Source organism: Apis laboriosa, unplaced genomic scaffold (assembly GCF_014066325.1).
Source record: "Apis laboriosa isolate Shangri-la unplaced genomic scaffold, ASM1406632v1 scaffold68_cov148, whole genome shotgun sequence".
Classification (NCBI taxonomy): domain Eukaryota; kingdom Metazoa; phylum Arthropoda; class Insecta; order Hymenoptera; family Apidae; genus Apis; species Apis laboriosa.
The window spans coordinates 1,093,522-1,110,609 of NW_025224135.1; the positions used below are offsets into that span (position 1 = coordinate 1,093,522).

Consider the following 17,088-nt stretch of genomic DNA (forward strand, 5'->3'; position numbering starts at 1 on the left):
ATGCTGGACATATTCCGGGGCCTAAAGAGCCTGATCAAGATCTCCCATGTGCACATCGATACAGCTGTATTTCGGTTGCATTACAGTTTTACCGTGATCCTCTTGATCTCATTTTCGTTGATCGTCACTACGAGACAATACGTTGGCAATCCGATCGATTGTATCCATAGCAAGGATTTACCGGAGGACGTGCTGAATACGTATTGCTGGATCCATAGTACGTACACGATCACAGCGGCTTATAGAAAACGGGAAGGATTCGAAGTACCGTTCCCTGGAGTGGATAATTCCAAATCGCATCCAGAGGCGGAGAGGAAGGAGTACAGGTACTATCAATGGGTCTGCTTCATGCTGTTTCTCCAGGTAATCGATCGATTGGTATTTATTGTTTCATGTTTGTGAATTTTATTTTATATCTTGTTTAATATCGAACTGAACGAAATTACGATTGATATCTGTAACGATAATTTTAAATTAATAACGAAATTATATGAAAAAAAGAACAAAAAAATGATTCAACATTTTTGAATCAATAATAATATATGAGATCCATTTTTCATTCATAAGTAACGATCAATTTTAAAAGGGAATCCTGTTTATTTCTTTCGAGTAACAAGGTGTCGATTTCCTAACCGTCGAAGCTTTTGTATATAACTGGTGCAAAACCCATTTGTCCATATTCTTTATTTTTCCTGTTGAAATAACGAATAATAGTAGAACGGCTTAATATTAGTCGAGACGTTATTCATCTTGCTGTTTAGACTATTTTTAATAATATTTCAATATTTGTTAAATTATACTTGTTATTCTTTCTAACGAGAAAAAAGAATTTTATTATCAGACTTGAATTTCGTAAACCAAAGTCGAAACATTTTACATACTTTTCTATAGAAACACAATCGATCACAAATCACATATCAACAAACAAGAAATATCGATGTTACTTGGCATATCTTACACATTTTACTTCATACATTACGTGATATCGATTTGAACACAAGATTTCCTGAAAAGATCTCGCTATGGAAAGAGCGAGGAGAAAATAGTAATGGGAAAAATGATGGTGGAAGAACAAATGGCGAGTGCTCTGTTGTATGATGCAATATAACACCAGTCACTCCTTGTTCCTCCATCTTTATTTCCCCCACTATTACTTTCTCCCACTCTCGAGTAAACTTTCTCCCACTATTATACTTTTTCAGTGAGATTCGCAACTTAGGTTGAATATCTTCGTGCTTAATTCTGCTTGAATTCTAATTCGTTTACACATAATCGCATCGAAAAAGATTTGGCAATAAGAAAAGCCGATCCGGATAACGAGCGAACTGGTTGCGGCTACGGCCGAGGAATTTACTCGGTGCTTACAGAAGCTTATATCTAGTTCATTGCCAAGAAGGAAACCCTAAGCATATTAACTCGTTAAACTTTTAGCCGTTATACTTCGTCACCGAGGGTCGCTATCGCGAGAGTCGCCTTGACGTTTGGTCAAAGACGTTTCTCCACCGTCACCTTTCAACTGATCTCTTCAACTAGAACATGTTGTTAAACGGAATTAGATAGACTTGATTCAATATCGATCGTTAGAATAGACGGTTGGCCATGCGATTTCCTTTTTTTTTGTAAATTTAAAAAAATAAGATCCATTGAAAAAAGATTGTTAATTTTTTTTTTAATATATTTATTTTTTAATATTATTTACATTAAAGATTAAAATATAAAAGTAAAATTCTTCTTTTTGTGCTATTATTAGTTATCAAATACTTTTCTTTATAATAAGGTTAGATTAGTTTAGGTTAGATAGTTAGGTTTGACAAAAAAGTATACAGATATAAATATTAGTGATGTGTGTATTTTAATGTTTCGCAAGCATCATTTCTATGATTTTTGAACAAACATTTTTTGATTTTAAACTATATTCTTATTTTAATATTGAAAAAAAAAATGAATATGTCGCCATTTGCATAAATAAATCAGAATATTGGATATTGGACATTCATTGCGAATGAGATTATTTCTACGAAATGAATATATTACATAGTTTAACAAAATAAAAGATTGCAATTTAGCATTATTAAGCAAAAACTATTGTAAAATATTTTACAATAGCTATCAATGGTTCAAACATTCATTATTGGTCATCAAACATTCTTAAAATAATTTAAAAAAAATGGACAATACAAATAACATTTCTAAAAATGGAAAATTTGTAGCATACGTCTGACTAATTTTCGAAGCCAAACACAAAATGTTTACAAACAAAACTAGATATGCTTGAGGTTATTGCTATGTAAACTAAAACCCATGGAAGTTATTTACATAGCTTTGTATGATTGCAATCATCGGCGAATGTGGCAAGTATCTGTTACGATGAAGTAACAGTGAACACCGAAATACGATTTTATTTTATAATGCATATGAAGAAAATAAATTATGATAATAAATTCGCATAATGCGAATAAATAATATACACGTTTATTTAGAATTCGAATTTGATTCTCTTAAATTTTTTAAAAAAGATACAATAATCTAATAATTTAAAAAAAATTTAAAAATATCTTTTTCATAAATAGTTCATAAATGATTGATCATATAAGTACTAATCAAATCTAATCTAACTTAATTTTTTTTTTAATTTTTTCTTCACATAAAATATATAATAATGTATTTAAGAAATAATAAAAAATTTAAAACATTACATTTTCTTACATCACAGTTGATTAATAAGAGTTGATTAAACAAGATATTTAAATTCAACTTAGTGATCCGTATAATAACCCAAAATCTCTTTGTTGATTCATACATAGTTCCATAATTAACTGAATATGTAACATATCCAAACGTTCTTCGAGATAATTATAATTGCCTCCAGTACTATTCGAATATGATCCAACCAAAGTAATGTAGACCCTTGGATCTAATTATAGAGCGACAATGACCCGAATGTTTCGTCTCCTTTTTACTCCCTTGATTCTCAGTGTCCGTTTTTCTTTCGATGACAAGTATCGTTGGCAGAAAGCCAGTTCTTAATAATCGCGATATATTATTCAACAAGATATCATAACCTCATCAAGAATTTTTATTTTTTCCTTAACCTACTACGTCATATCGGTGAAAATTATCGGTGTTCTCTTTTTCTCAAGACTGTAGGTCTTTGGTGATCTTAATTTATTTGTTTGTTTTCTTTCTAACCTACTTTTGCAAATATTTTGCGTTTGCATGTGTTACACACTTGCTCTAACGATGATGAAATCAAAAATTTTTAGGGAAAACAATTTTGAATGAATTGTATCGCTGTAAGGAAAGAACTAGGGATCACTAAAAATTTCTAGGGGTAACTAAGAACATTCTAAAAATTTAAAAAAGAATGTCGAAATTCGAAAAATTTTGAATTTTCAAAATTTAAAATTTTTTTCCTCTAATTTTGTGATTTAATAATTTGTGTAAATAACTTATGAAAATATTGTGATATATAAATGTCTATGTATTTTAGAATGAAATTAAAAGTTGTTTGTTCCATATTTGAATAATGTTATTTAAACGCAAATGTGTTTAGATCCACTTACAAATACTTTAATAAGTGAACAAGTATAATAATAAATAAAGTATTATGAAAATTTCATTATAAAAACCAATAATAAAATAAAAACTATTTATAATTAATTGATAAATAATATGAATACGTACATTTCATTGTCATGACAAGAGAAAGATACTTAGAAGATCATATAAGTTATGTGTTTAGCATCGAGGCCAAGGGATGCCTCTCAAGTTCGACCAGTCTTCTAACGGCTTGCTTCCGTGCCCCACGTGTCTCACCGTGTCCGAATAGTCGTTTCATCCTCTTCTTCTACTTCATTCACTTCTTTATCAAAATAAAAAAAAAAAAAAAGTAGTAAAAGAAAAAACGATGCTGTGTGTTTAATCAATTCATGTGTCCATAAAGAAAAGAAAAACCTTTTTTTTTTTATAAAAACCGCGTGTGAATCTGATAATCTCAAGATTTCTTCTTCAACAAGTTATTGGAGTTAAAATGTTTGGAGATTGAAGAAAGAAATTTTCCAAGAGATTGTTGATTTATTCAATCTTTTAACAATGAATTTTAAAAAGTTTGTAGATAGAGATAGAAATATTGAAAGGAGTGAGGTAAAAAATGGAAAATGAGATATTTTTGTATAAAAATAAAAAATATTGGTGGAGTAAATTAATATTCGAAAGATAGAAAAGCGGAGAGCAAGCAAAATGCACGTAGTGAAGCTGTTCTCGATTCGATCGCAAAAATTCAATTGGTCGGAATTTTGCGAGGATAATCACGAAGAACATGACGGGGAAAACAGATTTACAATAATGAATATTATTTCTCTCTGATTTTTTGATATTTCTTCCGCGAAAGTCTTTCGAAATATACAAAAGAAGTTTTCAACACCATTAGATCAGTGATAAATTGAGAATTCTGTGATACACGAAATCCGAAGAAATTTCGTAAACACTGAACATCGTGAACATTCATATCAGCACTACTTACAAAAAAAATAAAATTGGAATTGGAATTTATACCAATTTTAATAATTTCCAATAATTTTTATAATTTTTCAACGCTTAATTTTCGACAACTTTCGATTTTTTAAATCGATTTTTAATAACAATTTTTATTTTTGACAATTTTCAACTAAACATTTCAATTTCTCAGTGATAAACTTTAATTTAAAATTAAAATCCAGTGATAAACTTTATTCAACTCCAAATCTCACCTCATTTTTACACATTCACCTATGAAAAAGGATTTTTCAATATTCAATTAATTTTTCTAAATATTTTTATCAATTCAATTAATTCCATCAGCCTCGATAATTCCTCAACCATCAATTTCAATTCCATTAATATTTTTATCAACTTTAATAATTCCTCAGTTATTAATTTTATAATATCTAATTTTTCTATTTTCTCTAACCTAACCTAACTTTTTCAATTTTGATAATTCCTGAAGAATAAACTTCAATATAATTCTTTCTTCAATTTTCAATTTAATAAATAATTTCTCAACGATCAAACTAACCTCAATTTCAAATCGACCAATTCTCCATCCATAACAACAACCTCCATTATTATCACGTCCAATAACTATTCGTAAAAACGGATCAGCTAAACGAAGAGAGCGACTGTCTTCTCGAGAAAGATACTTCCGTGATCTCGAAAGCAGTTCGCCGTATACGACGTACAAAGATGCCTCTGTTGCTGAAAATGATCGACGTGTTCGGCTCGTTGAGATCTCTGTTCAAAATTCAAAAGATCTCTGTCGACACGATGACATTTCGGCTGCATTATCGCGCAACAGTGGCGCTACTCCTCGGTGGATGCGTCACATTGGCCTGCAAAAGTATTTCCGGTTCACCGATTCATTGCGAGGCGTCCGGTTCTGTGGATAAGATCGTGTTGGAGACTTTTTGTTGGCTCCATACCACGTACAGCATGGTGCACGCGTTTAACAAGAGTCTGGGCCAGGCAGTGCCGTATCCTGGTGTGTCGAACAGCAAAGGTGATGGAATACACGGACACGTATCGCATCCGTTGGTCAAACAGCACAAGTACTATCAGTGGGTCATCTTTTTCCTACTAGTGCAAGTATGAGAAAATTATTTCGTTATTTGAAGTAGATATTTGAAATTGAACAATATTGGAAGTTGAATTTTAATTGGGTTTCTTTAAAGGAGTATTATTTTATATTGAAAAATTTTTGTCATAAATTCTGTTCTTAAATTCTCATGAATAAATCTTATTCGTTATGATAATTTATTATTAAAGATTATTCGATTCTTGAAAAGTAAATAAATTTTAATATTAAAATAAAGATTTTTCTTATCATTGAAAGTGTCTTTTAAAGTGGTATAAATTTTTATTAATATTAGTTTTTTTTCATTAATAAAAATAAAATTAAAAGTGTGACATTCTTATAATTAAATTAGTCATTTAAATAAAAAGCAAATATTTCTAATTATCGATTCTAGCAGATTATAATCATACTTATAAGTCAAGGTTGGGTCTTAGAGTCCTTCAACTAGTTTTTATTTAAGCAGAATAATAACTGCGTTCGATGTGATCGTTTTAACGCAGAACATGGGAAAATCTCTTCGTCGGAAGGTTATGCGTAATTAGAACAGTTCTTGGAAATAGATCTCATTCACGAGGGAACGATCAGAAATAGCATCGTTGTTCTTTTATGAATCATCAATCTTGAGTTTTAGTATTTGATGATCCTATTTAATCTTTCTTTTTCAGATAAAAAAAATCATTTATAACGGATATAATTTTTCATGCTGTAATCTATATTATTATGTTCATTAAACTATATTCTAATAAAATAAAAAAAGTTAAAAAAAATTTTTTTTGAAATTAAAATAAAATTAAAATTTTTGAAAGAAAATATATTTATAATAATTTAAATTTTTTTCTCTATTCATTATAAGGATTAAATAATTGATTTCACGAGTTAATGCTCATATTCATTAAAAATCTCCATTTCCCTTGTTTGCAATGTATCGTTCCATTTCTATTTTTCTCTGTCGCGTTCAAATGGTTAAATGCTGGACGAAATGAGACAAGAAGAACTGTCACGTGTTCCAACCGTTCCACCGGGTTTTCCGCTTGTTTGGCCAATTTTATCCATTTACCGCCTGCTCCCACGTGGCGTTGCTGTTCTTCATTTTTTTCTTCCGAACAGTGCATGCACCCAACTGGCACGTGAGCACCGGTGAAGTATAGTTAGCTTCGTTCTATTTCCATCCATGGTTTTTTTCTTTTTGTATTGGATTCGCGTTCAATATACAACGCAAAAACAGAATGACTCTTTTCACCGCCCTATAGTTACGTTCTTTTTTTTCTTTCGAAGCTTCGATTTATAATTTTGAAAAAAAAAGTTTGTTGATTGATATTTTTAATCAATCGATATGTTTTTATAGTAAACATAAGAAAATTGTTTCCAATTAGAAATTAAAAAAATATCTAACAGTTCCAAATTAGGTTAGGTTGGTTTAGTTTTACTATTTTGTGACAAATGAAAAATTATTCATCGTACCATATGTTTGTGCAAATCTGAAAGATTATATAAGCATGATATATTATAACAAATGAAAGTTAATTTGTCAGAGTTTCTGGCATATTAAAATTTTTCTAGAATATTTTTAAAGTTTAACAATCTACGTGTACACATTGGAAACATATATTTAAAGGTTAGAGTTTTATTTTTTGCTTTGTTACTTCTATTTTTATATGTATATACATAAAATGAATCCACTTTAATCTTAACATTTCGAATTTAACTTAATGGTTCTCGTAATAAAATTTCTCCGCTTAGTCATCTCTACAATGTATAAGTTCGTTAAGCAAATGAATCGTTCTTGATCAATAACAATTAATCAATTCGCTTGCTGAAAACAATGCCCCCATTTATTGCGATTTTATCGTTTCTAACGAAATCCATAGCTAATTTGATATCTTTAGGCACGTGCCAAGAGTCTGAGAACAGTGTTGATGATCTATCGATCGAGATCACTGATCTCGTATAGTTTGCTAATTCCGTGCGTTATAACGATAGAATTATTTAAGTTTTTGGCAAGATGACAATTATTCTGGTAGATTTGACAAATAGGATAATAAATGAAATTTAACTAGACAAAATTACTTTTAAATAACATATTCAACTTTAATGAAATTATTAAAATTAAAAAATTCTCTAGAAAATTTTTTAAATTTTGGTATCCAATATGAAAAAAAGAAAAGTTACAATTTCATTTTCATTTTTTTTTATATTCCAAACTCGTATGTATCATTGAATTTAAATTTTAATTATTTTTTTTAATAAATGACATTTATTAAAAAAGATATTTTATCGACGAGATATTTCATTAAGATATTGATATTGCTTTATTCGTTATCGAAACAATAAGATATATTTGAAAATGTTTTACATTGCACAGCAAAATTAAAACGTACGACTATTTTTTTTCCAGGCAATCCTCTTCTATACGCCTCGATGGTTATGGAAAGGCTGGGAGGGTGGCAAGATCCATGCGTTGATGATGGATCTCGACATCGGCCTTTGTTCCGAAGTCGAGAAGAAGCAGAAGAAGAAGATGTTACTCGACTATTTATGGGAGAATCTTCGGTTTCACAATTGGTGGGCTTACAGGTACTACCTTTGTGAAGTTCTCGCTCTGCTGAATGTGGTCGGTGAGTGATATTTTTTCTCGATGATTTTATTGATACGTGACAAATCACATTTTATTTTTATAAATTTTATTTTATTATTGTTTTCGAAGTTCATTTTAGGACATTTTATTACATTTCATATAAGTTATACTATAAAAGATTATGAAAATTCTTAAAAAAGATTTTTATCCTTTTCACAGATTATGTATTAGAATAGAATAGAATAGAATAGAATAGAATCATTATTCATTTAATGTATTTTTATGTCAGTTCGAAGGATACATAATTTCTATTATCATTCTCGTATCACATGTGACATTATCGATTCAGAATTGAATGAGGTAACAGCGCCACTAGGCGGAAGAAAGTGTAATTAAATACAATGATAATCTATCGAGGAGCGGAGAATTATTTTTGACAAATTTTTGAATAACATGTAATATAGCTAAAAAAAATCAAGTGATATATAATTATATGTGTAAAAAAAAATGAAAATTACCAATGCAAAACAATTGGTAATTCATTTGAGATTTTAAATTATTTTGTACAATAAAAATATTTGTTTTAGATGTAACAGAAAACAACATTTCTAATTAATAAAACAATACTAAATCAATGAATTATGCAATGTATTTATATTTGTCGATCTAAATTCGAAATTTTATTTATTTAATTCTATTTATTTATTCAATTTAAAATACAGTCATGCTAATGATTGATAATTTGCTATCGATTAGATAAATTAAAGTGAATATCATTTATAATTCTCATCAGGATCATTTTCATATGATTATCTTGATGAGTTATAGCAATTTTCGTTTGATAATCAGGTTAAGTTTCAGTTAGATAGCAGAATTTCTGTTGCGTACAAAAATTGACAAAAATTCTCGAGTAGTCACATATATATTTTCTATATATTTTATATATATAAATTTCAATTTATACAAATAAAAAAAATATTAAAAAAAATTAAATATACATAATTAATAAATAAAATTAATAAATATATATATAAAATTATAATATTGTTAATCCTCAATTTAAAATATTATTCAATGATAATGTTATAAATATATAAGATATATATTTCATGTTTTGACTATGGAACTGGCAACTTCATTCTTTTTTATGCTACCAAAAATAAATGCGAAATACTGGCGATGAGTTTCTCGACGAACACTAAAGAGTAAATTAGCTCCTTTTTGAAGTTTCACGCTTTAATGTCGTTCCAGAAGAAGTCGAGTTGCAATCCCCATTAGAGATATACCACGAATAAATGACATAAACCAGAATGCCACTATAAATTCGTCAAGCTACTCTAATGTAGTTAAGTTTGTAACATAAACTCTCTTCTCTCTCTTGTTCTTCCACTTTTTCTTTTTTTTTTTCTTTTTTCTTTTCAGTCGTATGTTTGCCTTCTTTGAGATTAAGGTTTTTTTTTATGTACAATATATGAAGAATAATTTATAATATACAGTATCATAAGTCTATTGTTTTTATTTTTTTTTTTTGCAAGCCACAAATGAAAACAAGAAAAGAAAGTTATTATTAGACTTTATTAAAATTAATATAAATAAATGACCCAAAAAGCTGTCTTCAAAATAAAATCTTCCAAACAAAAACTTCTATTCATTACATAATGAATATTTTTAAAAAAAATTGTATTGATTTTCAACAGATGAAATTAATGATTATCAAAAATGAATATTTTTCATCATTCTACCAATGAATATATTCTCTTTAATCAAATTACATTATATAATATATTAATATAATTATTATATAATAATTATATAATAATTCACTCTACATAATTTTTTAAGAAGAAACAAGTAGAATTGTTGACAGAAGTATGGAACAAAATAACTTTAAAGAATAGCAAGACAGTTGTATAGATTGGCCATTTAGAATGCATAGAGCAGATGGCCAGTTGTATCGTTGCCAAATTTTATTGTGAATCGTTCATTCACTGGTTGCCTGTTAACACCGATTCCTCTTTATAACCTATACCTGACGAATGAGCAGACATGGAAACTCGAACCAATCCAAATTAACATAAATGAATAGTAGTAAAGATGAACGAATGCACAGGGAGCAAGATCCGATTCGACATTGTTTGTTGATTCCTGATTCCACAAGTCTGGTTTCCCTATCGCTAAGCACAGAAGTCTGTACGTTTCATCCTTATTATATGATCGTGAATATTTTGGTTTGATGTACCAATAACCGAGGAAATCGTTTCACGATCGTTTGTACGTGCTATCCACGTTTGTTCGCCCATGTTTATTTCGTTGACGTTTCTGTTTGCTGACATTTGTTTGTTTGATGAATTTATATATACGTAAAACAGAATTATAATAGTGCCCGCTTTAGCATTCGCAGTTTGAACTGGGCAAATGACTTGTGCGGATTCAACTTGAGCGAAAGAAAGAGAATAAAAGAATAAAGTAAACAAAGTATCGGTGTCAAATTTTGTTCAGCAGTTTATCTCATTTAGCACATTTTACTTTGTTTACTTCGAGGTTCTATTTCTAAGAATTGATGTCCAAAACGATGGAAGTTAAAGCAAATATGTATGTATGTAAATATTGTACATATAGAATTAGAGTGATGCTTAACTGTCATGGAATTATCCTCAATATCTGAAATTGGAATTCTAAGAATAGGTTTAGAGAATGTTTAAATTAGATTAAATTAGATATGTTATTTTCTTTGATTCAGTTAATTAACAATTAAATGTTTGAATAAAAAAAATTAAACTAAATATAATTCAATAATTTGAGTAGATTTAACACTGGATTTTTTACAGAATACAATTATTTATTAAATTTAATTTAGATTAAATAATAGAAAAATTAGATCAAATAATATTATATCAGTAACAATTTTTTAATTAAATTAGTATTTACTCATATTTTAAGATGGTTTTATTTATTTAATGTTATCGAATAGCTATTAAAAAATTTCTCCATAATGATTCTCATTTTCTATGTAATCTTTCGCTCGTAAATAAGAAACCGCGATTAATCATAAATTGTTTTCCGGTTACAGAAGATTAAAAATCCTTTTTGCTGATTCGAGGAAAAAATATGGAAACAACAAAACCCGAGCCTTAAAATCCGTCAGCCGTGAAAGAAATATAGAATCGTTAAAAATAAAACAAATAACAGAAAGAAGATAAACATATCAACGGTAGTAGCCGACATGGGGAAAATGATAAAAGGAATGGCAAATGGGAAAATTTTGATGGGCAAAGAGAAACATACAGAATGCTCTCTGTATTCACGTTTCGCTGGAAACAGAGAAGACTTTCTTTGAAATTTCAAAATAACCTCATGTGTAGTCGAAACAATTATAATGATTTTATTATTCTTTAAATGATTGAAAAAAATTATAAAGTATCAAGAAAATTAACAATTTTTCCCATTTCTTTCGTTTACTATATCATGATCCCTGGGAAGGATGTAAAGTAGTTTGGTGGGTCACTATTATTTTTATTTATATAGAGGAAATTCTAGTTCTAAATTAGAACTGGCTTGAAGAGGAAGAAATAATTCTCGAACATAACTTTTTTTTCTTCTTTTGATAAAAGAAGTCAAATGATTTTCCGATTTAAAAATAGCTAACCTAAGAAGATAAAGACCATGGTTATTCGCTTGTCAAAATGATATATGAAACTACAGATCAAAGGATACTTGAATATATATATATATGTACATATTCCTGAAAAACTGTTGGACATGTTCCACTTCTATTACAAAATTCTCAATCTCAGACAAATTTTTATATAATAACAAAAAAAAAATGTAAAATTCATTATTTTAATGAATTTTTTCTAATTCTTTCGAATATATAAAAGCGCTGATACCGAAATAGAGGTTAAATTAGGTTAAGTTAGATATCTATTATATTTACATTATATTTATTCCTTATATAGTTGATCATTTCTCGTGAATATATACTCGCGAGTCATTCAAGTTATTATTAAGAAAAAGAGGAATCCCTCTTGAATGATTTCATATTGAAACAATAGATCGTAAATTTTTTTTACGAACGTTTTAAACGCTCAATTCTTTTTCGTCTTTCGTCCGCTATCACTTTCTATATTCGATGTCAGCAAAGATGAATCCGAGACTTGAGACTTCGTATCTCTTGGTGATCATAGATAATTTATAACGAATAAATATTATATTTAATTTAGAAAGAATAAACGAATAGAAATTGTAAGAAATATTTGAATTTGCGCAGGTCAGATGTTTCTAATGAACCGATTCTTCGATGGTGCGTTTTTGACGTTTGGTATCGACGTGCTCAGGTTTCTCGAATCGGATCAAGAAGACCGGGTCGATCCTATGATTTATGTGTTCCCGCGGATGACTAAATGCACCTTCTACAAATATGGCGTAAGCGGTGAAGTCGAAAGGCATGACGCCGTTTGCATACTGCCCTTGAATGTTGTCAACGAAAAAATATATGTTTTTCTATGGTTTTGGTTCCTCTTTCTCGGCGTGCTTAGTTTCATCACGGTTTTATACAGGGTAAATATATATATATATATTTTTAAGTAAATTTCCATTTTAAATGTTGTTTTTAAACTTCTTTTCAAATTGATTACTTTAAGATTTGAGATTTTATAATTATAATTTTGTTGTCTTATAAATATAATAAATAAATTGAAAAAAATCTATTGTAAATTTTATTCTAAATTTTTATTGTTAAGAGATAATCTTGTTCAATTTGGAAATAATGAACAGAGATTAAGAAATTTCAAAACAAAATTTATAATTTATATATTTCTGTAAATATCTAAAGTAGCTTTAAACTTATTATTAATATATTAATCTACTATTATATATTAATAGCTTTCTTTTCAGAAAAATTAAAATGGAAAACCGCGGAAATATTTGTTTAATTTTCTTTTTTGTACAATATAATTATTATCATCATGATATTTAATTAAGTATCTTCAATAATTTATAACATTCTTTTTTTAAAAAAATGATTGAAACCTACTTTTTTCTCTTTAAACATATATATATTTATCTTAATCTTCTTTTTAAAATGTATACTCAAGTAAACGAAATATTTTCTCTTTTTTTTATTGCACAATTTATTATGTTATTTTTTTTTATATTCGTTTAGTTTTTTTTTTTAATTTTTATTATTTTCTTTTTTTTTTTTTAGATCGTAATTATATTTTCGCCACGAACGAGGGTATATCTTCTACGATTACGATTTCGTTTAGTCAGAAAAGAGGCCGTAGAAACGATAGTTCGGCGGAGCAAGGTCGGTGATTGGTTTCTTCTCTACATGCTCGGCGAGAATTTAGACACAGTGATATACAGAGATGTGATGCACGAGCTCGCGAATAAGCTTGCCTCAAGACACCATCACAGTGTGCCCGGGATCAAAGGAGAACTACAGGAAGCCTGATCGAAGTGAGTAATGAGAAAAATTTTTTCGTTAATATTTTTTTTTTTTTTGATTAACATTCTTTAAATTTTCATATAAAATTATTATGTAATAAAAATGGACGAAAAAAATCATCATTCTAACTTTAATGTGGAATTTTTAAAACGCTGATCATAAGAAAATATGTAAATAAATTTAAATATCGATCTAGAAGCAATATTTGTTTAAAGTAATAAATTTTTGTTTTACAAAAATCTTAATATTCTTTTGTACTGTGTTAATCAAAGACACTGTAACCACGAATTAACAATACTAACGTTGCTGCATTTCAGGAATTATTGTAAACGTGTGCCCGTGCTTGTACGAACATTTTTTCCTCATTTTAAGTGCTTTTGTGCGCTTTCAAAATTTCCTCGTTAAAAACAGGATATATTTCTATATATAAACATTGTTCTTGTTATAAAAAAAAAAAAAAATGCAAGAGCCTTTGATTATACGTGCATAACTAAAAAATGGCTATTGAATATCGGTCAATTAAATATGAGTTTATAAATTTTCAGAAATTGAAATTTATTAAAATTTTATTTCCTAAAAAAATAATAAAAAGAAAAAAAAAGAAAGAAATAAAATGAAAAAAGGAATGAAAAAATTAAAATAAAATAAAAATCTATTTTTATTTTATATTATACTCTTATGAGAAATGAAAAATCGAGACTAATTGAAAAATTTTTCAAAATCTTATTATATCAGAATATTTATTTTCTAAAATCGTACAATTTTCATTTGAAATATATTTTTATATAAATAGTATTCTCAAACATATTCAAAGAGAGATTATGATTAAAATATATCACTCTATGTGTATATGAATTTTCTCCGAATTGTCTATATATTTGTAAAAAACCTCTGAATGTGTGTGGCGTCATACGACCACTTGTGGCTGATATCCCCTATACAGACTTGCTTGCATAAACTTGCAAGAGGCATAAATTTGACGGCAACAAGCTTTGGACATTAACGCGTCCTCCTATTTTCGGCCATTTAACAGCCAGCCATGCAAGAGAGGCTCTGTTCTGTTGAGTTTCGGTTCGAAATAACAGCATCATCTTAAAAGCGACGCATGCAAAACATCAGTTGTAAAAGGAAAGAATGCGGATGGTATATTTGTCCATCGACGCGCAACAGGCAAATCGATATTGCACTCTGCATATAGTTAGGTTAGGTTGGCGCGTAACAAGTTTCGTTTATTCCAAGTTTCAAATTAGGAGGCAGATATTATGAGATTTCGAACGATTCACAAAGATGATATATGTTGCTCTAATAATTCAATTATTAAAATTATTATAATATTATATTAAATGATTTGCAAATAAAATAACTATATATAAATTACAAATAAATATATATATATATATATCTAATATTTTTTCAATCTTGCAGATTGCCTCGGAGAGCTATGGAAACGAACACGATTCTTGAGACGACGAGAATATTTTTCACTGAAAAATATAAGTGCAAAGGATGCCAAAGGTGGAGATTCAAGGACATGCGACAAAATAGAACGGATCGTTTTATATCCGCTACTGGAATCGCGTGTTTTGCTTCCTTGTATCTTCGATACGGTTCGAGTGTTATTTGTGAATTATTTTTATGAACGTTGCGCATACCAACGAAAGAAATTTGTATTAATCATCGCGTAAAAGACAAATTACCAGCGTGCCTTACGATGATTTTAAATTTTTCAAGCATTTACCATATGTCACACTCGAATTTTATAAATTGAAAAGATAGAATAATAAAAAAGAAAAATCGACGAAATTATAATGATATTATATTTGAGAAAGAGATATAGATTTATATGAGAAAGAGATATAGAAAGATAGAGTTTCATGGACCACTTTTACAATTGACCAACCAACTAAAAAATTAGTTTCTTACAATGAAATAAGAATGTAAGACGAGAAAATGGTTTTTTATTATATTGAAATTCCTAGTATCTTGTTAGAAATGAAAATAAAAGTATATATTCCTTTCACCTAAAGTGTTCTACCTCGTAAGTACAGTTACGTTGAAAGCCGGCAGATTGGAACTCCGCCATTTTCTCATGAACCACGTGTTACGTATTAGGTTATTATAGATGTGATCAAATTTTTGCAATAAAATATAAAATAATTAAAATTTTACTGAAAATAATATCTATTGATATATAGAAATTGAAATCAAAGAAAAAAAATTTTTCATTTTTGAGGTTAAATTAATATTCTGAATAGCTTCAAAATTAAACTTATATGGAAATATTTTCAAAATTAATTTTGATCTGATTCTTATTAATATATAATTTAATTAAAAATGAAATATTTGAAACAGTGAAATTCTAAAATAAATAATATTTAATGAAATATTTAATCATTATCAACTCTGAAAAATTTGCTGGAGCCATTTTATATGCAACAACTTAATATATTATATAGGAAGATTCTGCAATGAGAAAATGTACTATATATTTTTCTATTGCAAAGACTGTGCTAACATAAAACGAATTCGCGAGAATAACTTTTACCGACAATTCGTGAAAAATAAATGTATTTTTATTTAAAAGATAATTTAATAAATATAATTTATCATATTGAAAGAACAAAAAAATGTTTATCACAAATCCTGTTATAAATTGTTTGTATCTTTGAAGATATAACAAGAAAATGATTACGTCTGTGAAATATAGGAATTTTGTTATTGAATGAGAATTTTTTTCATTCACAATATTCATTATATGTGTAAAAACAAAACCTAATTTGTTTTAAAAATCACGATTGAAAAATCGAATAATGCAAATTTTCTTCAAATTAAATAACATTCATCCTAATTGATTTTCATTAAAATTATTACTTGCGGAATTGAAGTAGTTTCAGTTATGCATGCTCTATTTTGTATATAGATAGTCTGATTTTAATTTATTATCGCAAATATTTTTAAAAATACATTAAATACATGAAATTCCTTTTAAAATTATAAAAGATCGATGAAAATATTGTAAAATATAGATAGATAATTAATTTTATAAAATTTAGTACGAAAAAAAAAAATATAATCTACAATTTGTCAAATCATTTATTAAGATAAACGAGTAACGAAAGCAAATATTATGTAAGGAAAAAATTGAAAAAACATCTCTTGTGACGCACAAAACATGTTTATTTAACAGAATTAAAAAAAAAAGATTTATTATTATTAGATTCGCATTATTAAAAGAAAAATTACATACTTAAAATTACATACATAAAACTTCGCAACAATAATATTTATTACATTATTTCAACTATAAGGATATGAATAGGATTGAATACGAATTCGGACGAGTCTAGCCGAACTTAAACGAATTGAAAAGAGATAGACGTACTATTTCTAATTAAATTCGCGCGCGAATTTCAAAAATATAAAAAACAGTTTAATCATTATTATGTATTTACTTGACAA

General features: G+C 28.0%; 1 protein-coding gene across 2 annotated transcripts; it reads left to right on the top strand.

Annotated features, from left to right (window-relative positions):
• LOC122718674 (innexin shaking-B-like) lies at positions 1–15,193 on the top strand. 2 transcript variants are annotated; one of them, XM_043943908.1, is made up of 5 exons: positions 1–363; positions 8,004–8,223; positions 12,451–12,740; positions 13,387–13,640; positions 15,055–15,193. In XM_043943908.1, the coding sequence occupies exons 1-4, from the start codon at positions 1–3 to the stop codon at positions 13,633–13,635; spliced, it is 1,122 nt and encodes a 373-aa protein (XP_043799843.1). In that variant the 3' UTR covers positions 13,636–13,640; positions 15,055–15,193. The 2 variants fall into 2 exon arrangements, with proteins under 2 accessions (XP_043799843.1, XP_043799842.1); XM_043943907.1 differs by lacking the exon at positions 1–363 and adding an exon at positions 5,070–5,619.
• Positions 15,194–17,088: the final 1,895 nt, after the last annotated feature.